Here is a 23,510-nt window from a genome sequence, read left to right as displayed (position 1 = left end):
ACAAGGAAGAGAGCACAGGTATTAAAGACTCAGTTGTGACTTTTGTCTGTGCTCTTTTCCTGCCAGCACTGGTGGAAGTTGCACAGGAGGACAAGGCCAATGACCATTCAAATTGAGCATATAACGTCTTGAGAACACGCTCATAATTTCTGGAATCCACAGACTAATTCATTTCTCCAACAGATGTGCCCCAAATATCACTAATCCTCCTCAGTATTGTTTCTTTTTTTCCCCAATTATTCCTTCTCATTTAAATGCAAAACCACAAAAAAACCCCAAATCCCAAATCATCCATCCATCTACCCATCCCTGCAGGGTGTCTTTTGTTTTGCTTTGGTTTTTGACCAGGGAAGGGGAGGAGGCAAGGAGAAGAGGAACATCTTTGCTCAGGCTGGTGCTGTGTGTAGGATCCGGGGCCTGATTTTGGACTGGTGAGGGGCCAGGCACAGTTTTAGTAGCTGCTCTGCTTGTGCAATACATCAGCGGGCACAGCCTAAAGCAGCTTGAGAGATGGGGACCCGAGCTTTCCCTGCTCTTGCTTTTGTAAAATACAGTTTAGCTTGGTTGCTAGTGGGGAAGGATCAGGAGGTGGGATGGGGTCCTAGCCTCCCCTGTTTGGCCAGGGGAGTTTTTTGTTGTGGTCCTCCTCCTCCCAGGAGGTTGCAGGACCATGGAGCAGCCAGGGTGCAGATGCTGTCCCCATGGACCTCAGTGGGAAGAATTGCTGGGAAGGGTCAAGTAGCATCTTCCTGTTGGGGTGGGAGTAGGAATGGGAGCTCCCTCAGAGCATGTGGTTTTGGTCGTGTGTTTTGGGCTGGAATTTGACCACCAAGAGCTCTCACATGCCTTGGGGCCAGCAGATGCCACCCGCAGCATCAGAGGCAAATAAAAGAAAATAAAAAGCCTTCCATGTTCATTATGTTGGAGCATCTCATAGTTAAAGATCTCATTACCTTTATTTAACCCAGTCTCATGATTTTTGGAAATCTGATTTGTGAGTTATCAGGGATGACCAGGGGGAGAACTTTGTGGAATAAGGCACAGGGAAGGGAAAAGAGTGATGGTAAAGGAGAGGGATGACATATATAGCCGAGAGAGCACTGGTGATTCTGCACCCTCTCTTCCCACCAGCTCAGAGCTTAGTGCTTATGCCTACAGAAAAATTAAACCAGATTCAGAGATAAAATGGTGATTTCCTGAGTATGTTATTATAGGATCGTTTTCTATCTATCTGTCACGTCAGAGCGCTAGTTGGCAAGCTATATATATATATATGTATATAGTGTGACAGGAATATTTTTGCTGTTATTTTGCTTAGTGTTTTAAATTTAGGTTACTCTCTTGCAAATACATCTTGTTAAACCTGGAATGGTTAGCAACTTAAATTACAAAGGACAGCTGTCATTATGAGTCAGCAGGATTTAGTCCTAAACAGTGTGAGTGTATATGTGTGGTGTGTGGTTGTGTGTGTTTATGTATGTATTTATGTATTATTTTGCTTTAGCCTGTTTCTCATAATATGCATTTATAGTGCAGAAAGCAGCAAAGGGAGCAGAAAGCAAAGGGGAGAAGGGAGACCCCAAAGTGGACCTTAAGCTGGTGGTTCTCCCTGTAAGAGGGTTGGGGCTGATTTTAATTTTCCTAGATCAGTCCCAATTCCAAAAACATAAATGTATAGGTAAAAGGAAAGACCAAAGTATGTTTTCAAATTTGAACGTTTAGTAGCAGCGTAACGGAGAAACCTCACAAAGTGACAACTATCAGTGTCAGTATTGAGTCTAACGAGTGTGTCTGCACGGCCTCTCTGAAGTGGCAGCCAGGGTTTGGCCACTGATTTTTAAGGGACCCAGACTTCAACTCTGCTCTTCAAATAGCATTTCTGAGAAATCTGCGTAAAATGGTACATGAATATAGTCATCACCCGATTAATCACGGTCATTAGTACACCAATGGCTTCTAACTTCTGTTTTATCCAGCTTCTCCTTCATTCAGAATGACTTGTTACTTTTTCTGGGTAACTGCTCTCTAACTTCTTTTATAAAATGAGTAAATTTTTATTTGTTTGTTTGCTTGTGTAATGTTTCATTGGTTAAGTGGCATTTGCTGGGAGGCAAGGCTCACTTCTCCCAATAGGTTCTGAGGGTAGGCTTATGCACCACAGAGCCACTGAAGTCATGGGTTTAACCCTCTATGGACAAAATCCAATATTCGTTTTTATTATTTGACTTGCACCTATGTTTTAGGCAAATTTTCCTGCAGCGTATCCGTGCACAGTCAGTGGAGAGAGGTGGGTATCTACTGAAGGTGTTGATCCAGTTCCCCTGAGTCAAGCAAGAGCCACTGCACTCACACGAGCCATCTAAAATGGCTTAAAGCTTTATCTCCGTAACAGTTAAACCTTTCTAAGACCATTCCTTCGTTCTCATTCCTGGGTGCATGGTCCTGCCTCCTTCCCTTGTGCCTGCTGTGCTATTCATCCCATCAATCCTAGGAGGGACCTAATCAGAAGATCACTAACCCTACAATAAAGAAATGAATGGTGTTTACCATCTTAGCTCCACAAATCAGTCAACTGCAGGATTACATGAATGCCAACACAAGGGAGGGAGAGGAAAGTGCAACGTGTTTGGGGAAAGGAGGGGACTGTGATAACTCCCACTCAGCCTAAACTATGGTGAAACCACCCCTAAAGTGGGTGCATTGGATCCCAACCTCTTTATCTCTTGCCCCAACAGAGATTTCCAGGCTGATTCTGCAGCTAATTTGTTTTTAACAACCTTCATATTACTTAGTGCACTGGTTGCTTTAGTGTTGATGATTGTCAGTTAAGGTTAGTAGCAGTTTAGTGACTAGAGGAAAATGAGGATTGATTTTCCCATAATGTGCAAGATAGCAAATACATTTTTAATGATAGTTGGTTCTTTATTAGGGTAATGGGTCAATGGGAATTCTTTGAAGAATTTAGTTGCCCTATTTCTTGTTGTTTCTCCTTTTGCCCTATTTCTTGTTGTTTCTTCTTTCCACTTTAAAGTACGTAATTTTAGGCTGGCTGCTTAAATCAGCTTCTCAAAATGCCTTCCATTCTGGTGAAGCAATTACAATCATGGAGAAGAAGATTAATATGTATCTAGAGCAAATAGTAGGATGGAGGAAAGGAGAGAAGAATCATTTCAAGTCAAACAATTACAGATACTGAGTGAAACATTAACATGTGTCTAGGGAAACTGGAAAAACAGAAACAGGAACATCAGTGCAGGTCCACTGCTTCATGTAAATATATATTTAATGTAGTATTTCAGTTGGAAACAATCAGAGAATAGTACAATTTTTTGAGGACTAGTCCCTAAACAGGGATCTTGTAGAAACACATTGCAGTAAACTGAAGTGTAGAGTAATTCTGTATTTATTCCAATGCCGTCACGTTGGTTCTGGCAAGCTTTCCAACGTTATTCATTGTCATGGTAAGGTCAAGCAACTCACCAGCGAAACCACAGGCAGATTTCTGCAAAGACTGGCACATTGATGCACACCAGTGTGCTGTTTGAAACCCATAATGTTCAGCTCACAAGGTATTTGCAATTGTGAGATTATTTTTTCATTTTTCAGATAGCTTATTTTTATTTCTTTTCACTTTTTTATCATCATTTATTGTTTATTCTTTAAATGCTTCCATTACTTTACTTGGAATAGGTCAGAGGAAGGCCCAATCTTCTAGCCAGTCTTTTGTTTTGCCTGTTCTTGTTATGTTACGCCTGATATCGTGGTGTCCTCACTTATGTAAAGTTAGTAAGAGAAATTTTATGTTTAACATCTTTGTAAAATTAGTCCTAAAACTGAAGAAAAGATATATTAAAGACAGGATGGTTACAAATAGGAAGCAGTGTCGAAAGCAACTATCACGTTGTGATCTCAAGGGCTTTAAAACCAGAAAGCACTACATAAAGGGCTGTGTAAAAGCCACAGGACTCATAGCTTTAAGAGTCATCAATATTAATTGAGAGCCTATAAGAGCAGCTACGGTCCTGTAACAGTAAACCGTTTGCTTGGCTTGGGCCAGGGTTTTTTCAAAGCCCAGGAATCTGCTGTTCAGATAACAGGCAGCCGTGGCCCGTGTTATCTGACAGTGTATGCTTTAGATTTAGCAGCTGGAGGGACTAAGCTTCACAACTCCTGCTTGGATTTCGCAGAGTCGTGATATGTACCTAGTTTTATAAGTGATTCCTAAAATGCTGGCCAGTGTGAAAAATGGAATTATATTAGCCAAGGAAGCCATGAGGAGCGAAGGGGTGTTTCGCGGGCTGGGTGAGGGGGTGAGCCGTGCCAGCGCTGCCAGCGTTGCAGACCGACCCCAGGCTGTGCGCGGCAGCTATCTGGGCTGTGCTCTTATCACCCCAGCCCCTCCAGACCCTTGCTGCGCAGCAGCTCTCCCTCCTTCTGTACTATTTTTTCCCACCGGACTGCAAGACATCCCCTCTGACAGCACGTCCCAGCCCTCCGACCTTCAGCTGCAAGCAGGCACACAGGCGCTTTTCATCCGAAGGCTGGCCGATGCAGATCCCTTCCTTTTCAGCTCCTCAAGTAGCTCTTCCCTTAGGGCCTTCCGACTCCGGCTCCAGCCAACAACCAGATCATCCTTAAAGTCCATGTGGGCTTCAGTTCAAATGTCGAGGACGCTTTTCAGGCCATGCCTCAAAGCTCCCGCAGGGCAGTGCTGTGGGATGGCAATGTGTCCGGGATGAGGTGGCCGCCCTTGGAAGTGACAAACCCAAGAACGACACAAAGGTGCGTTCTGTTGCCAATGCTGATCAAAGCCCTGCTTCAAATACGTGCTCAGATGGCTACTCCATAAACCAAAAAAGCCCTGTTTCTAAATAATTCCAGGCACTTTGGGGAAAAAAGGTAACGAAGGATTTTTCAAGTTTCTTGGTAGACCTTTGTGCCTTGAACCGCAGTGATGTCTTGGAATTACTGTAGAGATTTCAAAACCACTATTTTAATATGTTTTGGTAAATATACATAAAATATGAAAATTCAACATCAAAGAATATGCATCAAATGCAGTTCTCATTTACATTACAGACTAAAGAGAATTCAGAATAATTTTAGTAACTGGGACATGCATGATTGCTACAGGTGAATGAATATAGGACAAAGGATCTTATTTAAGGTTGAACTGCGTTCTTTTAAATTACTTCTTTAAGCATTATAATGAAAACCAGTAATAAACGTAATTCAATAGAACTTTTCTGTAAGCTTTCATTTCTCTTAAATCGTTTTATGCCTGTATAGGTATCTAAACAAATGGTCTATACATTCTTGTTGTATCACAGAATTAACACAGAACCGTCAATGACTTCCAGCTTAGGCTCTTATATTCTGCCTCCGTATTGCCATGGTATTTCCACAGTGTGCTACAGTGCCAGGAATCTCTCCTTTTAGCTCGCTCCTTTTTCTCCGTGTGTATTCAAGCCTGCACATTATTTGCTTTTGCCAAATACATCACTCTGTTTTCAGAAAGCCTTCAAGATTACATTCCTCTCTGAGATGGAGCTTTATTTCACAAAATATCCTACTACTTTTTTAAAGTGACAAGCCTGTGTTTAGTCTTTCTATAGGAATTGTGTTCTCCCATTTTTTTGAGAGTTTTGGTACACAAGATGTGTGTGTATTAAAGGGGATTGGCTGTGCTTATGCAGTGGATCATCAAGAATTGCTTTCTGTAGTGTCCTCTTAGAGCATCTGATGTGTGTGCGTTTTCTTTGGCATATCCAATACAGTGAGGGAATTTTCTGTCTTGGATGATATATACAATTTCCCCCAAAAGAAACACATTGTAGAGCATTTTAAAGTATTAAGGAAGGTGTATTCACATAACCTTGCCTGATACTCACAGCTGATAAATGGAAACAGGGAGATATTTATCAAGTGGTTTTCACAGCATTTCATCTTAATACGTTAAAGTGAGAATATAGGAACATCAATGCTGAATCGGAAAAGCTCTAAGCACAGGCTTGAAGTTGAACCCTTGGCTATATGGTTTATTACTTCAGAGGTGTTGGACTGCACTCCCTCTAGGATGATGAGAAACATATATTTCATAATTTGTTAACTGTGAGAGTTATTATTATAGAGAGTTGTGTTCAGCTCCCTTGTGCTTTGTGTTACATCCTTTTTAAATACACTGAAACACTCCAGTATATTGTTTGCCAGGAGATACCCACAAATGCATTCGCTGGGAGGCAGTTGTATGATGGCTCTGCTCGGTCACGGGGAGCACGGGGCAGGACTGGAGGTCCGTCCTCTGGAGCCGAGCCCACCTGGCAGGGCATGCGTTCAACTGGCTGCACGATCATGGCACTCTCGTATTTGCTCCTGCATTTTGCCAGTGTACATCGTACCTGCCTGAAGGGCACGTGATGTGGATGCGAGAGGAGAGAGGCAGCAAAGCTGGAGAGCCGAAATGGCCGGGCTGTCCGCCTCACCTTGTCTCAGAGAGCGCTACCCCTGGGGCAGCGGCTAAAGCAGCTGCAAGCCATTGGGGTTTACAGCCTGGCATAGGAAAGAGGTGCAGATCCAGGTCTGGATGCGGCAATACTGCTGGCTGCAGCCTGCCACCCAGCACGGGAGGCTTTGGCGTGGGAACCTGTGGGAGGAGGGCTGCGGGGGCAGCGACTGGAGCAAAACTTTCCGTTTTCATTTGCCTTTGTTTGTGAGTCACTGCCCACAGCTCCTGCTGCTTTTACTTTCCTCCAGGAATGCATACTAGATGATCTTTAAGGTCCCTTCCAACCCAAACCATTCTGTGATTTCCACCAGTTTTAACTGTGCTTGAATTAATGTAATTGTGTAATCTGATAGAGAGTAATCATGCAAATATCGAACTGTTGGCAATGTATTCCTTCAGCTGGCTGTGTTGAGTAGTTTTGCTCTACGTTTATTTGTCAGACATTGTTACTGGGTAAAATTCAACTATATATGCCATCTTCAGTTTCTCTGAACAGTCTTATGTGTGGGATCTGAACACGCTTTATACCTTAGGAAGACACATGCCAAAACATAAATGTTAACCAATTAACTCACATAGAGGGTTTAGCTTTCTGTACAGTGATTAATTCAGCAGCTGCTTTTGTCCCAACTGCAACAGATTTTTTTAAAGTAAATATTCTCAGTACATTATTTTTTTTAAATTGTGATTCTCTCTCAGATTTGGGGCAAATGGAGGAAAAATTAGGGCATACATACGAAGCAAAACACCTCATTCTTCAGTATTGCATTTAACACATCTTAATACAGACTTCGGAGTTGAATAAAGATGAAGCATTTGGGGGGAAAACAGCTTCAGCAAGCAGCACGCAGAATTTGTAACTTCCGCAGAGAGTTACTGTGCCCATCTCTGAAGGGTTCAGAAAATGGCTGTCACCTGCGGGATGCATGCATGGGAAAAGGTGGAAGCAATACATATGTCATCAACATCCTGCTTATTCTTTCTATAAACGTTTTGTGAGCATTGTCACGAGCTCAGCTGTGCCCTGCCACCACCATGGGCAGCAAAACCAAATTGTACTCAAGGCAAAGTGCAATCATAATCTGTTTATCTGTTTACACAATTTTCAACCCATAGTGAAATGCCAGAACAATTTACACGTATTTTGGTTGACAGGGAGCGTGCAAGTTTTTAACTGGTGGTGTTACCTCCTCCCATATAGATCTGTCTGTCACCAGCTGTATATTTATCACCGGGTCTGGAAGCGGCCAAGGAATCTGAAAACCGAGGCCAACGTTGTTGAATATTTGCAAGAGGATTGCTCAGCAAATCTTATCCCCTCTGAAAATTCAGACCTGAAGGTCAATGCAACATCCTTACCCCCCTGCAGTTACAGGTTCATACCTCGACTGCAGAGGGGGTTAGGTGCAGAAGTTTGGAAGCAGCCTAACCTTTAGCAGAAACACTTGGGTAGCTGAATGTCACAGCTTGCGGCTGGGGTGAGGTGTCACCTTCCCTGACGTCTGCTTCTCCCCTTGCAGGAGAGTACTGCGAGGTGAACGCGCGCTCTGGCCGCTGTGCTCCAGGGGTGTGTAAGAACGGAGGAACCTGCGTGAACCTGCTGATCGGTGGTTTCAAGTGTGAGTGCCCCCCGGGCGAATACGAGCGGCCGTACTGCGAGATGACCACCAGGAGCTTCCCACCGCAGTCCTTCATCACCTTCAAGGGGCTGCGACAGCGCTTCCACTTCACCGTCTCCCTCATGTAAGTCCCAGTGGGGAAGGGCTCTGTGGCTGGTGGCTTCTCACCTTGAGCTTGCGGGGTGTTTGCTAAATATTTTCACCAACCAAGTTACCTACGTGCAGAGGTCACTTGCGGGATTTCTGACAGTGACTCCTGCCAGTGGGGCGCAGTCGTGTTACTTGAAAGCGTTTGATTTTCTGCCCTGCCGAGGATGCCGCTGAGGTGCTAACTCCCGACCTTCCTCTGCTGCAATGCAGGGCGATGGCGCAGGGAGAGGGGGCACCAGGGCCTCTCTGGCCACCTCTCAGCAGCCCTCGGCCGGAGAGGTGCAAAAGTGGGTGGTGGGTTTGCCCTTTTTGTAGTTGGGCTAGCGGCCTCCTGACATTCAGGCCGGCTGCAGAGCCGACCCATTCGTGGCCCTTGTTTGGGAGCGCTCTTCCCCTCTCCTGTTTCCCAGCCTGTGAGAGGACCCGGTCTCATCAGGCCATGGCTGAGCACAGGCTGGTCCTCCTCAGGTCCTTGCTCTCCATTGGTTCCCAGCCTTGGGCTATGGACAACCCCAGCTGTCCCAGCTCCTCGCCTCGCTCCTCTTGGCCTTCACAGCCAGCTTCTGCTTCTGGTCCCATCCCGGCTGCCAGGCACGACCCGCCTCATCCCCATCCCATCTGCTCCAACATCCCCCCGTTGGACAGTCTTCTCCTGGGCTGGCTGTCACTTTAACCGTGCGGGCACTTAGGGAGGCAAGGTGAGCAATGGTGGCAGCCACACTGCGTGGACCAGGGCTCTCCTCCCCTGGCTCACACATCCCAGCGGGAAAAACCCTCTTCTGGAGGAGACTTCTTGGGTCAGGCATAGGGCTTGCCTGCCGTGGAGCCAGAGCTCCGGGTGTACACACGCCTCTTCGCCGGTGAGGCGGTGGGTTTGCAGCTTTCCTGCGGTTTATCCGGTCAGGATCGACCTTTGGTTCTCCCTCACGGTTGACTGTGAGTAAATAGAACAAAACGTGTTAGCCCCGACCCCAGAGGGCAAGGCCGGGGATTTGTTGATAGGTACAACAACAGCAACAATGACAGATATGTTCATGCGTCTGTCCAGAGAAAGTGCTTAGGGAGGACACCGCCAGGCACACGTCCCATCCAACACCCAGCAGCTACCTGGTGTTTTACATCTGTCAGGAGCCAGGCAGCTTCTTTCCGTTTTAGCCTTCCCCTGCCTTAATCCCAAGGTCTGAAATTTTGTGGAATCTTGACATTTTGGTTAAACTGAAAAGCGTAGGCACAGTTCGCGCCTGTGAAGATCGTTTTAGAGCATCAGATCTGAGTACACAGAAATGCTGAGGAGCAAAAGGCTCTGTTGGACTTGTCAGACCTACAGTGAGTGCAAAGGAGCGGCCTGGGCTGGCTGCCAGCACAAATTACCTGCACTACCCTTGGCTCGTCCCCTCAGCCGTGTGGTGTCACTTTTCAGGCTTTCAGGAAGAGATCTTTGACGCGTAGGGTGCTTCAAGTTAGAGTGACTCAAACGCTCTGTGTAGGGGTTATTGAGAAACAGCAAACTACTGTAGCAAGGTAGTGCTTACACCAGGGTTTCTTCACCATCTTTAAAACCAAGACAGCTTATTTAGTCACGAGCTAAACACCGCTCAGTCCACTCAATGTGATTATAAAAAGTCTAGACCATCATGGGGTTCATCCCACAGTGTCTGGGATAACGACACATTTAGCTTTTCAAACCTGAAGTTCACTTTTATTTACACTTGTTATTTCTTTGGCTTTTATTATCCGCCAGTGCAGGTGGAAAACATTATGTGAGGTTAAGCAAGAATTAGCAGTTTGACTAGACGATGATTTGCCATTACATATTTTGAGATTTGGGAGCATTCATGAAATCCCAGGGTGTCTAGCTTCCCTCAGGCTCAAGTGACTCATGACCATCTCCTGGCAAAGAGCAGAATGTTTGCATTGTCCAGTCTCATAACTAAAATGTGATTTTTTTAAAAAAGTATTTAGGTTGCTGACCAGGCATGTCTTTCTGCTCCCAACATTATATGTCTTCCTTGCTTCCTTCCAACACTTGCTACTGCTTCACTCCAAGAGACACTGTCAGTGGAGAGTTTTTCTCACTATTTATTGAAAATTCTCTAAGAAAGTGTCTTTATTTTCCTATGTCCTGAGATTAAAAATATCCCTTTTATTAAAAAACAGTAATTTTTTTCCCCAGCTGGTGATAATCAGACAAGTTCCAAAGCAGTAGTGCTTTAACTATTAGTATGATACAAAAGATGCTTTTGACTAGTGGCAAAGAACAGAACTGAGCACACAAGGAGTAAAGAAACATAAAAAATAGCTTAATAATTTAATAGTTTAATAAATAATAGTTTAATAATTAAAATTATAGTCGAGAATTGTAACTGTATCAGAAAAATATATTCAAACAGAACTAAGGTTCCTGTTGTTGCTAATCAAACTAAGTCTTTCTGCCCACTAAAGAAGCACCACTAATATTATTCTCTTTTTTTTTGCTCATATATGTTCTGGATAAATCTGATCAAAATGTTTTGATGAAGCAGTTATCCAGTCTTGGATTGTACAAAATACAGTCTTGGGAAATGTTTTACAGTAACTGTATTCCTTTGGATGAACTGTTTGATGGTGAAAAGTGAAAACTAAATCAGTGTTTTGATAATACTGAAATATTTCAACAGTATTGTCTTAATTCATTTGGTTTACCTTCTACTTCTGTAATATTATTTTATATTATGTTAAATAAATCTAGAAATAAAGATATATTTCAAAACTGATTAAAAGTAATCAAAACAGTAATAAAATATTTTGATGGACTATAATGGATATTCTTTGGAGTTTGTATTTTATTGGAAATGTCAAAATTTTGACTTCTGTTTTTTGAACCAGAGCAATTCATTCTCCTTCAAAAATATTTTAAAAATGTATGGAATAAAAAGTTCAAGCTCCTGGTTCTGAAAGGTCTCTGCTGGATGTGATACACAACATACATATGTCTGACAAACAACTTCTGTTAAAAAATATTCTTTGGTTTTGAAATTTTGTGTTTCAAATACCAGACTGTCATGTTCTAAAATACTGCTTCTTTCACATTCTCTGAATGCAGGTTTTGTTGCATCGCATGAGAGTCTTGCTAGTAGATGTGACATGACAGGCACAAGAATCATTTCTTCTGTCTGTGGAAGGCAGTTTTCATTAGCTGTGTTCAGCATTTGAATCATTTGTAGGAAAAGTGGGTTAATTTAAATCAGGCATATTTCCTGAAGTTCAAGATACAAAATCAAACTACACTGCCATTTGGAAACACAAGACATTCCCATGGTTTCTCTCTATTTCTCTCCTTCTCTAATATTAATCTTTATAAAAATGTTTATGTAAAGTGTAATAAATTTTTTGCATTTCTAAGTAGATGAAAGGTATCTTTAAGTATTTCTGTGTAGATGAAAGATGATGGTATGTAAATCCCCAAAGATAATAGGATTCAATTAAAAATTATAAAATGCACACAACACACAGAAATTTGCAAAAAAGTTCTCTGCTGACAAAAAGAACAGGCTTTTTTAAAAGTAGGGTCACCTCTTTTTCTGCAGGAAAGGTGTGATACATCCCATATTGGAAGCGCAAGAAAAAAAAACAAAACAAAAAACCATTGGTGCAGATTTAGTGGAATCATTTAAGTGTTTATTTTCCTTCCTCCAATTGACTGACCTGTTGATTGATGAACCCTGATTGTCTGCATGGCATTATTAAAGTAACTCTTATCTTTCTTTTCCCCTTCCCTCCCCATCAGGTCTTTTTAATCAGTTGATGACTCTCCTTGTACCCTGTAGCATATAGACAGCAAGCAGGCAGCAAGTAACCCCCCTTTGATGTGAAAATGCTTTCTAGCTTTTGGACTGTTTGCAAAGTGTAGTAAGTGCTACTGTTTGGCGAGTGTCAGATACTCGCACTGCATCATGCGTCTGCCTGATTTGACCCCTTGTGAGGGTCAGCATCCACAGCAGATCTCTGCAGAGTAGACTTCTGTAATTTCTATCTTTCTTGCCACTGTCAATTTTGAAAGAGCAGATTTATCCTGCGGCTGACTCCTCAATTTTATTATTTGCTGTCTGAAGAAAGGTTCACAGGCTTCCTTTTCTGCTAAATACAGTGCCATCTTTCTTATGGGCGACTTGACCATCAGTCTTTAATTCATAAGCCGTTAAGCATGACCTAACCCCTTGTCTCTGTGTTCTAGGTTTGCAACCAGGGAGAGGAACGCTCTCCTCCTCTACAACGGGCGTTTTAATGAGAAGCACGACTTCATTGCCTTGGAGATCATTGAGGAGCAGATCCAGCTCACATTCTCTGCAGGTTAGATTTCACTCGAGTCAAGCATTTCTGCTTGTGATCAGGAGATCCTCTCATGCCGTTTGGAAATGCACTTTAATGACTTTATATAGCTCTTTGCTGCCTCATTAATTGAGTAACTGGCTGACATTGTACAGTGAACAACTGATGCCGGGCGTTGCAAAGCACTCTAGGTTGTAGCGGTTTGTGGTGGTTACACTTGCTGTCATAGACAGGAGCTTGTCAACATTCAGTTATAAAAGCCAGAGTTTACGACTACTATAAAAGATTGGCGCTAGACTGAAAGTTGGCCTCTGAGCCAATGTTTGCTTAAATGAGACTTCATTTTATCACACTGTGATAAACGTCGTGTGTTTATGCATTTTTACACAACGCCATCAGTGAAACTAGCTGCGTAAACGTTATCTAAAAAATACACGCAAGCCAAAGGAAGAGCTAGCAGACAAGTGAAAATTGCCTGCCGTTTGTTAGGGATCGGTGACAAGCAATGCTGTTGCTGGAATGCACTTTTGCACTGTAGAAGCACCTCACCTTGGAAGAAGCCGTAAACAACAAGAAATTTAGAACCGGGCTGCCTGCTCATTGCTACAGTGGGCTAGGAAACAAGAAACGGAGGCTTTGGCATTTGCTTGCTTTCTGCACTAGGACAAAGCCAGTGTCTTTTGGTGCTTCTGGGAGCAGAGAGAGGGGAAGGCCTGCAAGCAAAGCTCAGGGTGGCATGTATCCCTGCCACTGTGGTCTTCTCCCAGGGGACAGGTTTCCTTCAGAAAATCAGCCCTGGCAGTGACAAAGCTCTTCCTGGCGAGAGCGTGATCAGAACAAACCCTGACCATTCCAGCCTCAGCAGAGGGGTGTTTCCTGAGTTAAAAAAGCCCAAGTTTCATCCAAAAACTCATGCCTGGCTGTGCTAATTGCCATGACAGGGGTAGCAGGTGAAGTCATACAGCGTGGCTGAAGCACACTGAAGCCACCAGGAATCACCCGCAGGACTTCAGCAGGCTTGCTGAGGCTCTTGGAGTCCCTCTTGGTGGACTACTTTGCATTCCTGCTTCAGCCCAGGAGCAGGTCTGTGAGTTCAGTGGGAAGGCTTTGGTGGCTTTACTAAATCTCAGCAGGGCAGACAACATCTAGTTGTCACAGATTTAGGGGATGCTTTCCATTGGGACAGAAACAAATATCTGGGAAGGGCTGTTGTCACGTAGGTCAAGTGGGGTTACGTGGAGGTCAAGTGAGACGTTTGTACCTTTGTACTGGGCATGTAACTCAGGAAATAATCCTGTTACTTCCCGTTATACATATTCAGGATAGACATGCGGGCTCTAGTCAACTCTTATTTTATTTTTGTGAAAAGTGACACAGTGCAAGCAGTAAAGCAGTAGAAGCAGAGACACAACCAGTGTCGGTGTTGTATGCTCATCGCCAGTGACGGTCTCTGCCTTCAGACCCCACGGTAAATCCTATGTGACCCCACTATTTTACCAGTGATGCTTAAGTGCACATCTGGGCCCTTTGGGTTGAAGGTATCCGGTCTCATTTCCCCTTTATTACCTCAAAGTTGTCCAAATTAGATTTTAAGGCAAGCTTTTGAATGGATTAGTGTAACAAAATAACATGCTGCAGTCGGAGAGATGTGCTTTCTTCTGTAGGTCTGCTCCGCCTGTCTAAACTTGAATCAAATTGCTTGGAAGGCACCCTGAGGATGAATGAGAAAAAAAAAATCAATTCTACTTGCATTTATATGCATTTAAATGTGGAGGAACTCCTTTAAAATACATGAAACTAAATTTAGATTTGCACTGCTGCACCTGAGAGCAGGTCTGGTCCTGTATGTTAGAAATGGTATTTTCTTTGGAAGGAGAATGGTTTATGTTTTATCGTTTTAAGTGGCTTTTAACGAACCGTACAAGTTTTGGATATATGATCTGACTGTTTTACCTGTCGCAACAACTTTTTCACAGAAAGCAAAGCGAAAGGATTGGAGACCGGTGATCTTTCCTTTTCAGAAACTTGCTACCTGAATAAAAAGCACAATTTTTATTGCAGATTTTTTATCACTAAATGATAAAAAAACATCACAGCAAGATGTCAAACATGCTAAGCTGAAATCTGTATTGTTTGAATAACAGAAGTATATAGGATGGGAGTTAAAGGAGAGTAGGGGACATGAGAATAATACTTCACGCAGGGTAAAGTATTTGTTGCAAATAGAGAGCTGAAAGTACATTTTAGCTGAACAATATGATGAACTTTGTAGCTTATGGGAGGGAGTTATTTTTCCTGTGGTTTATTATGTAGAATTTTCCAACTGTTAAAAAAAAAAAAACACAGAGAAAGAAAAAAAAAAAGTCGAAACCTAGCGATCTCTTCTCTGTGCCAGGCCTTTTATGTACTTTCAACACAAATGTTTATTTTGCTGCTACCTCAGAACAGATATGCCTGGTTACTGAGCTGTTTCTGCTGACTCAGACCTGGCTTAAAAGCTTCAGCTTTCCAATTGCAATGGCAAAGACTTGCTTTCAAATTTAAATACTGAAAGGCCGCCAGTAATTTCATTAATCGCTGGTAAAATTTTGCTGGGACCAAGGTTACCATGGGTTTTATACTAGAGTACTTCTGGTTTTCACTTTCTCAGCTCTGACGAGGAGTAGTCTTCCCTTCCCTGACAAAATATCCCAGCACAATACTCATCATATTAAAAAACCTCAAAATGCTGCTTTTGGCAGAAATGCAGAAAAATTCATGTACATTTTTATCTCAGTTGACCACTTCAGCAATAACTGTATCTATCCAACGCATCTGCTACCGCACTCTGCAGAAGCATAATAAAAAAATAATTCACCTGAATATGCCAGAAGCTATTTTTGTATTTGTGCACCAAAATAATTCCATGAAACTGGGGATATTTACTGTCTCGCAGGACAAAAACACAAATTCATTCATGATGCAGTAAGATGGCTGCGTCCCGTGCCTGATGAGGGTCTCTCCGTGTTTCAGTTTAGTGCAGAGCAGAGTTTGCAGTGATGTTGACTTATTTTTTCCCTTCTGGCTGCCCTTGCAGGGGAGACAACCACTACGGTGGCACCATTCGTTCTGGGAGGGGTCAGCGATGGGCAGTGGCACTCAGTCCAGGTGCAGTACTACAATAAGGTAAGACTAATTGTGTTGGTGATAACCCTATTATTTGTAAAGTAATAGAGGCGTGGGTCATCTAGCTCCGACCTGATGTATGCAGGTGACCTGAAATTTATTTATTTAACCAGGTGCACTGCTCTGCACAAATGGTACTGGTCTTGCTCACCTTGCCTGGGACAAAAATTCCCTGTGAGGGCTATTAAGTTTTGTCTCAGGAAGGCAAAATCACATGTAGTACATCCTTTTCAGAAGCACTATCACAGAAACCTTCAGATACTTGGAACTATTTTAGTTTTCAGTTCTTTAAACCCTCACAAGTGTCAGTGTATTTAAAACAACTAATTCACTGATTTGGATCTTTTTAAAGAATTGTGCAGTGCAGGAGCCTTCAGTGTAGTAACTACAAACCTCTAGTGTAGGATTTTCTGAAGCAAAGCAAAATTCTTCCCCATAACTGTCTTTTCTTCTGTAAAATGACAAGTTTAGCTAGCGCAAGCTTCTCTGGTTTGGAAATTTTGGTTATTAAATGGTTGACACTTTTCAGTAATCAATGACTATCTTACTAAACCATTTTTTTGTCTGCTATATAAAAAGATACGCAAGAGAAATGCAAAATCATCGTTGCACGCAGCCCATGACACTCAGAAGTGGGCTCCGGGGTCCCTGTCCCACAGCTGCGCCCTTGGTAGCTGTCAAGAACAGGTTCCCTTTGACTGAACCAAAGGCAGGGGCTTTGTGCAAACCAGCCATTTCATGATGAACCAAAAAGCGGGCTTTTAGGGTGTACGGTGTCACTGTTTACAGATAGATGTCAGAACTCTTCTATAATCTGTAACAAAAATTAGAGAATTCATTTAGTTACTGAGAAGTGTTGCTTTTAAGTCTGACATGATAGCATTATGGGGGATCGCGTAAGGAAATAGAGGAGCATTGTTGGCTGTTAAAAAGGAAACAGGATACTGGTGTAGGAAGCTGAATGGAAGATGAAGGATTAATATGATCAGCAAGTTCTTTATTTCCCAGCACTGCATCCTTTCATCACAGTTTGTGTGGCAGTTTGAATGGGAGGATTAAAATTTTCTTTGGACTCCTAGATAGGGTCTCCTAGCCTAAGGGTATTTTCTTGAGGAGATAAAACCCTTTTTCATTATTTATTTTATATTAAAAAAATAAAAATTTAAAACTTATTATATAAGTTTTGTACTTAATATACTCTACTATCTGGAGCACAGAAAAATAGAAGCGAAACTTGGTGTGTCACCATGCATGCATCTATGGTCACTGTGAGGCTCTTCCTTACAAACTGCAACATGCCGTGTTTCCATAGCCTGCCTATTTCTTAGTGAATCACTTTATCAGAGTAGACGGCACTTGCTGAGGCAGCGGAGGGACGCTCCAGCTTTGAAGCTCCTCGGTGGACGAGGAAGGGAGGGCACAGCTGCAGGGACCGCCGCCGGAGCGGCTCGCTGAAGAGTTGCCGAGCAGATAAGGGGCCCAGGCAGCCCCAGGATGCTCTTTAAAAGGCAAAGAGGTCCGACATGGATGTTAAAAATAAACCCCTGCCTCATTTTCAGGGCTTGCTGCTGTTCAAGCAGACTGGTAGGTAAGCCATGTTAGCAGCTGGTGTTTTCCTATCATTAACACGTGCGCACTGTCATCATTTTGTCCTTCTGCCCCAGTTTTTTCGAAGGGGAACAAGCTGGTCCCCGCTGCTCAGGAGGAAACTCAGGGCAGAGAGGGAGAGCAGAGGGCCCGTGCCGGGAAACACCACTGACTTCATTGCCTTTGCCACTCACATGACATAAAAGTGGTGAAAAGCAGGGTCACTGTGTGGAGAGCGGCACTGTGCCCTTTGCTGTCCGTGTTAGAGACCGAAGTCGTCATCTTCCTGCTAGCAGGGTTTATTCCAGAGTGGTTAAATTTGGCCTGGCAGAGGGGAGCTCACACTGTGGAGTAAACAGCACAAGTAGGATATGCTAACCTGTATGTATTTAGCATGCTCTCAGGACTTTCCAGCATGTCTGAGAAGCGCATATGCTGCACCAGCTCTCCAGTAGCGAAAGAAGGAGCGAGCGTTGCGGGCAGTGGCAGCCAGAGGCAGCTCGGCAGGCCTGCCCGACGGGCTGCCCCCGCGCCCTGCAGCAGGGGTAAGCCTTCGCCTCAGCTGGTGTTTGTTTGTAAAGCAGTTCCTTGGCTACTTCATGTTTTAACAAAGCTGGAAGTAAAGTTTCTGTGAGGAGCTGAAAAGACAGAGATAATTTAAGGCTTTGAGTTGTGCCAAGATAAATGAGATGCTGTGTCTAAACTTGACACAGCTAAGATGTTTGAACAACAGAGTACCCAAAACTCATGAGTTTGCTTAAATTATGCACTCATATTATATTGCATCCTTCCGCTCTTTCCAAAATCCTACCGCAGTGGCAGGTCCTCATCCCATCACTACTCATCCCCTTTGCTCCGCTCAGACACCGCGCAGCCTTCCTGAGCAGGCAGAGCTCCCCTGAGCCATCTCCCTCCTCCCTGCCTCCGGCTCGCGTTTGATCCCCACCTCCAGCCCCTTCTGGACTCCCCTCCCTCCTCTCTGCCTCTGGCTCGCTCTGGCATTTTGCAGCAGCACCCTGTCCCTGGTGGCAGGGCTGCAGGGGCTACCTCCACCAGCATTCCCGCAGGGCTCCTTGCCTCTTCCATTCTGCTGTTCACCTGTGAAGCTTCTGGTCTTTGCTCCTTTTTAGACATCTTTTCCCGATGCAGTCCACGGGAAATGCATAACCCATCGTCCCAGATACCCGTAGAGATCCATTTCATTCATCTGTCTATGTCTTGCATTAAAAAGCCCTGAAAGAGGTAATTATACCTGCTCTTTTTTATCCCTCACTGATGTTGAGTTTCATCTCCTTCTATCTGCCTTTTGCTCCATCAGCAGGTTTTCTTTATTTAATAAATATGATCACCTTTGCCTATCCCTTCATCAGTCCCTTGCTGTGTCACTTCTGTGCTTTTTTTGCACAGCAAAACCCATAAAGACATTTTGAACTTTTCTTACTACTCGCGCCTCTACAGCTGAGTGCTGCCAGGCTGCTCATCCTGCTACGGGGGTCATTACAGCTGTGCCTGTCCTCTTCGTACCCACCATTGTGTCTTCAGACAGTGACAGGCTTCTTCAAGCTGGGCCCTTTCCTCCTGCCTTGGAAATGTGAGATACGTTGCAGAGCAGGCTGAAATAAACAGCAATTCAAAAATTTCCTGTTGAGCTCACAGCAAGCGCTTGGCATCAGGTACTTTCTTAGCTTCATCCTTCTTTTCCCAGTTCCTTTTTTTTGTTAAGCTTCTTTAAAGTATCTTTTTTAAAGCTAAGCTAGAAACTGTTCAGTTTATTTCCTTCTTTCCACTTTTGTACAGCATCTAGCAAGAAAAAAAGGGTTCGGTCTTCTTTGGAGCTTTCAGATAATGCTGTAATTCACATACAGAGTATTAGATTTCATCACAGCTGAGGTTAATTTTTCATCTTTAGTTTTTGAGGAGAATGACTAACAGGCTTTGATACATAATCTAAATCACTTCACTCCAAAGCAAATTTTCGTAGATGAGTTTTCACAGCTCTGAAAACTGTTCCTGCAATCTGAGTTGATCATGGTCGTATATGAGCAAAGGTTGAGTGAGTTTTGGCATCTGCAGCTCTGTGGATGATATTTGGCTGAGCATCACTGCAATTTGGAGTCCAGGAATGGGTCACTTGGATGCAGGGGGCAACTCTGGTGGGAAACTTCTGCTGCAGCTATTTCCTGAAAGTGGCACGCAGTTTTGTGGCATCCTGGTGATGCTGCCACCCTGTGCAAAGTCAGTTTGGGAATAACGATAATGAAATAAGAAGTAAGTGTAGAAGTGACTCCTGTAAATTATTTTCTGTACTCAGCTCAGAAGTGATGTGCTTGTGTCGTGGTTTAACCCCAGCCGGCAACCAAACACCACACAGCCGCTCACTCACTTCCCCCCCCCCCCCCCCCAAGAGGGATGGGGGAGAGAATTGGGGAAAAAATTAAGTAAAACTCGTGGGTTGAGATAAGAACAGTTTAATAGGACAGAAGAGAAGAAACTAATAATAATAATAATAAAATGACAATAATAATAATAATAAAAGAATTTGAATATACAAAGCAAATGATGCACAATGAGATTGCTCACCACTCACCAACCGATGCCCAGTTAGTTCCCAAGCAGCGATCCCCCCCCCCAGCCAACTCCCCCCAGTTTATATATTGGGCATGACGTCACATGGTATGGAATACCCCTTTGGCCAGTTTGGGTCAGCTGCCCTGGCTGTGTCCCCTCCCAACTTCTTGTGTCCCTCCAGCCTTCTTGCTGGCTGGGCATGAGAAGCTGAAAAATCCTTGACTTAGTCTAAACACTACTGAGCAACAACTGAAAACATCAGTGTGTTATCAACATTCTTCTCATACTGAATCCAAAACATAACACTAGACCAGCTACTAGAAAGAAAATTAACTCTATCCCAGCTGAAACCAGGATAGCTTGGTAATATTTACCTTTAGTGTTGTTGGAAAATGTTGTTTTATAATTAACTCCATATCATGAGAGTCCCCTGCCACTTGGGGACAAACATTGGAGCCTCCTTTGTAAGAGGTGAGTAAAGAACCAGCTTTGTGCCACCATGTTTGCAGAGAAGCATCAAACCAGTTCTCTGTCAGCTCAAGTATTTGATGCTTTCTTACAAATCCTGGTAGGCGCAGGCACTGTCAAACATTGCAGTAATGAAACAGATTGTATCAGAGGAGGAAGGGAAGCAATGTCTTTTCATGTACTGTGTAGTGATGGAAATGGATGCTTCCTCCCCTGGTAACAGCTGACACCCTTGGTTTCAGTGGAAGTGCCTAAGGGAAGCACATGGATGTTCTACTAAGGAAGTGTTGGCTCTGTATTGAATTTCTGGAAGGGAAAACAGTAGGGGAAGGAATTAGTAGCTATAAGAGAGCAGAAGTGAACTAGGAGTGTTTTATAACCATTCTCTAGTTTCAGTTATATATTAAAAGTCTTGCCAGCTACCCAGTAGCAAGGTATCAGTTTACCTGTTCGCAGTGTTACTTGCCATTATAGATGTTTGCTGACAGCCAGGGATGGCAGGGAGGAAAGCTACATGCTGACACTGTTAGCTCGAACACATTACCTTCTGGGATCCTGATCTTGCAGACATTAAAATCAATGGAAGATATTAAATTAAAGGTGACCTGCATGTGACCTGCTTTCTCAAGAGGATATATATATTGAGAAGAAATTCAGAAGAAATGGGATTTTTTAAATTATTTTGGAAGGAAAGGTGGGAGAAGGGGGAAGATTTCAGACTGGCAAATAAAACTGATAAAAACCAGCAGAAACAACCTGCTGCTTGTTCACAGGATAGCTGGCCTAAGGGACAGCAGTGATGTGAACTGCCCTCTTTGCCTTGGTGATGTGCTTCCTTTCTACATGATGAGAGTGCAGTCAGCCTCTGACAGAGTTTGGTCCTTATCCTTTGGCTCTCCTGAGCCTGCCAGCATGAGTGACAGTCAATAGGTTTAGCCATGCTGATATTTGTTTGGAATAGGAGCAAAACCACCAGGATGTTTGATGGTAATGAGGCTCAGTACCAATAATATCACATGAACTATCTGGCATTCAGTGCGCATACAGGATCATGTATGATTCTAGGCAGTGCTTGGGACAGGAGATTTTAATGAGCCCAGTAGTGGGTGGTGTTTTTAATTAAGTGAAAACTTCAAGCCACTCTCCCAAACTTATGATAGAAATGCAATTTTGTTCAGAATTTGAGATACACTATCAAATTTATGTTAATGTTTTACCTGACTCATTGCCTCAGGGTAGAATTCATCATTTGGCACAAGATAAAAATGTTTTGCGTATGGACATGTTCCCGTAATTATAAAGGGCATGTGCATGTATATTTATACACTGTGTATCTTAATGTGTTACTTATACATATATGACATCAAAGTCGCTTAAGGATGTTACCGTTCTGTATGTAGGAGCTCCTTCTGCATCTGTTTAAGGAAGCACAGGATATTTTTACCTAAATGACAGAAAACCTGAGAAGAGCAGAGAGAAACATGCTATCACCGAGTGTCTGATGTGCAGTACAGTAATTCTGGGGGATGGGATGAACAAATCCCTGAATGACTCAGAGGATGACTCACAAAAGTAACAACTGTACGACCAGGCAGTGTGTGTGCGTGGGATCCTCCTCTGTGGTCAGGAGGTGTAAAATGATGGATGGAGAGTGTCTCCACTGTACTGGTCGCTTGAGCCCGCAGGCTCCTAGGATGAGATATTCAGGACAAACATTACCCTTTTTCCATAACTGGGCTAAGGTTTCTTCTCATGTGTGATAGTCGATAGCAACCTGCCGTTCTTTCACTCCTTCCTTGCATGTCTTTAGACTGAAAAGCGCTGTGGTTGTTGTTTCAGATGCTTGACTGTCTTGGGAGTAGCCCACCCTTTCACACGGTTACAGTTAGCAGGGACCTGCTGCTTTCCATCCCTGTGCGCTTCCCACCCAGCAGAACCCAGACCTGCGTTTAGCCTGCAGACAGCTGCTGGAGAAAACAAGCAAATTCTTCAGTTAGAGATAAACTTAAAAGGAATGAGGGCTTCTTAGGGCTGATCTTCGGTACATTGTGAATTCAAAGCACAGGAGGTGCATTGCTCTAAATCAGACTCACATGCTTTCGAAAAAGTCCTGCCTGTGTTAAGTGATGGTTTCTCTTGAGTTAACTGGCCTTCATCTGGGGCAAGCTGGAGCTTGAGTATCACCGAAGACTGAGCTAATGTTGTAGAGATTTAGCTCTCAGCCCACTCGCACATTAGAATTTGCCATTACCTTTCCTTCCCAGGGAGGATCTATCCCTCACCCACCAGCTGAAAGCTGTTCCCAGGTGCCAGAACACCCTCTGATTCGGTGCCAAGTCCCACGCTGTAATTGATTTTCCGTACCTCGGGTGCGTGCTGCAGCTCTTCCCTTGTGCTTGCTCAGCCGGCGGGCGAGTGGGCGGGAAGGCAGCATTCTCCCTCACCTGTGGGTTCCTCGGGGCCGAAGCTGATCCCAAAGAGTTATTTAACCGTGCCTGTACAGCTGTGCTACGGCGCCAGCAGAGCTTACCGTTTTGAGTCTACATCCACAAATCCTCCATACTGTGGATCACTAGTAGTGCCCCACAGACTGGCTGTTGATGCTGGGAGGCAGCATATGTCTGGGCAAAACCAACTAGCTCCGTATCTGAGAAGAGCTCAGTGATCCCCATTTGCTCATGCGATCTGAGTGGTGGCTCTCCAGCGCTGCTGGGCAGAGCCTGCATGCCCTGCTGGGCTCTGGACGGACCTGAGGACAGCTGAGAGTCTTGATGGTGTGGATTTGGGACTGCTGCCAGCTTAGGTAGACTTGGAATGAAGCTGCTCGCAACAGAGGAACAGAGCCCATCCGCACTTGCTTGGGACTCAGGGGATGAAGTGGAAGGAGGGACAGGGTCATGGAGGAAAAGACAGGAAGAAAAAGGCAGCCCCAGGCCAGGGCCCCAGGGCCCCAGGGCTTCACTTGCTGTGGTTCCTGTAGTTAGTCAGGCAATATGTTGGTCAGAACAAGGAATGTCATATGGGAGCCCTGTGAATACAGATGTCTGAAGAGGCATATATTGAGAGTATATCTACTGGAAGATAGTCGATGCTCTTACTATTAAAATAAAATGAAAAGCATCTGCAGGTCTGTTCCAAAC

At 43.9% G+C, this 23,510-nt stretch overlaps 1 protein-coding gene across 1 annotated transcript in view; it reads left to right on the top strand.

Moving 5' to 3' along the window:
- The window catches only part of CELSR1 (cadherin EGF LAG seven-pass G-type receptor 1), a 175,252-nt gene that overhangs the window by 85,172 nt on the left and 66,570 nt on the right, over positions 1-23,510 (top strand). The window contains exons 3-5 of the mRNA XM_069801888.1: positions 8,026-8,248; positions 12,488-12,603; positions 15,659-15,747. Of these exons, the coding sequence (XP_069657989.1) occupies positions 8,026-8,248; positions 12,488-12,603; positions 15,659-15,747 (428 nt within the window). The remainder of the gene's footprint in view (positions 1-8,025; positions 8,249-12,487; positions 12,604-15,658; positions 15,748-23,510) is intronic.

Source organism: Haliaeetus albicilla, chromosome 14, assembly GCF_947461875.1.
Source record: "Haliaeetus albicilla chromosome 14, bHalAlb1.1, whole genome shotgun sequence".
NCBI classification, from domain to species: Eukaryota; Metazoa; Chordata; class Aves; order Accipitriformes; family Accipitridae; genus Haliaeetus; species Haliaeetus albicilla.
The sequence above is the reverse complement of the archived record's forward strand: the minus strand, read 5'-3'. Positions and strand labels throughout refer to the sequence as shown.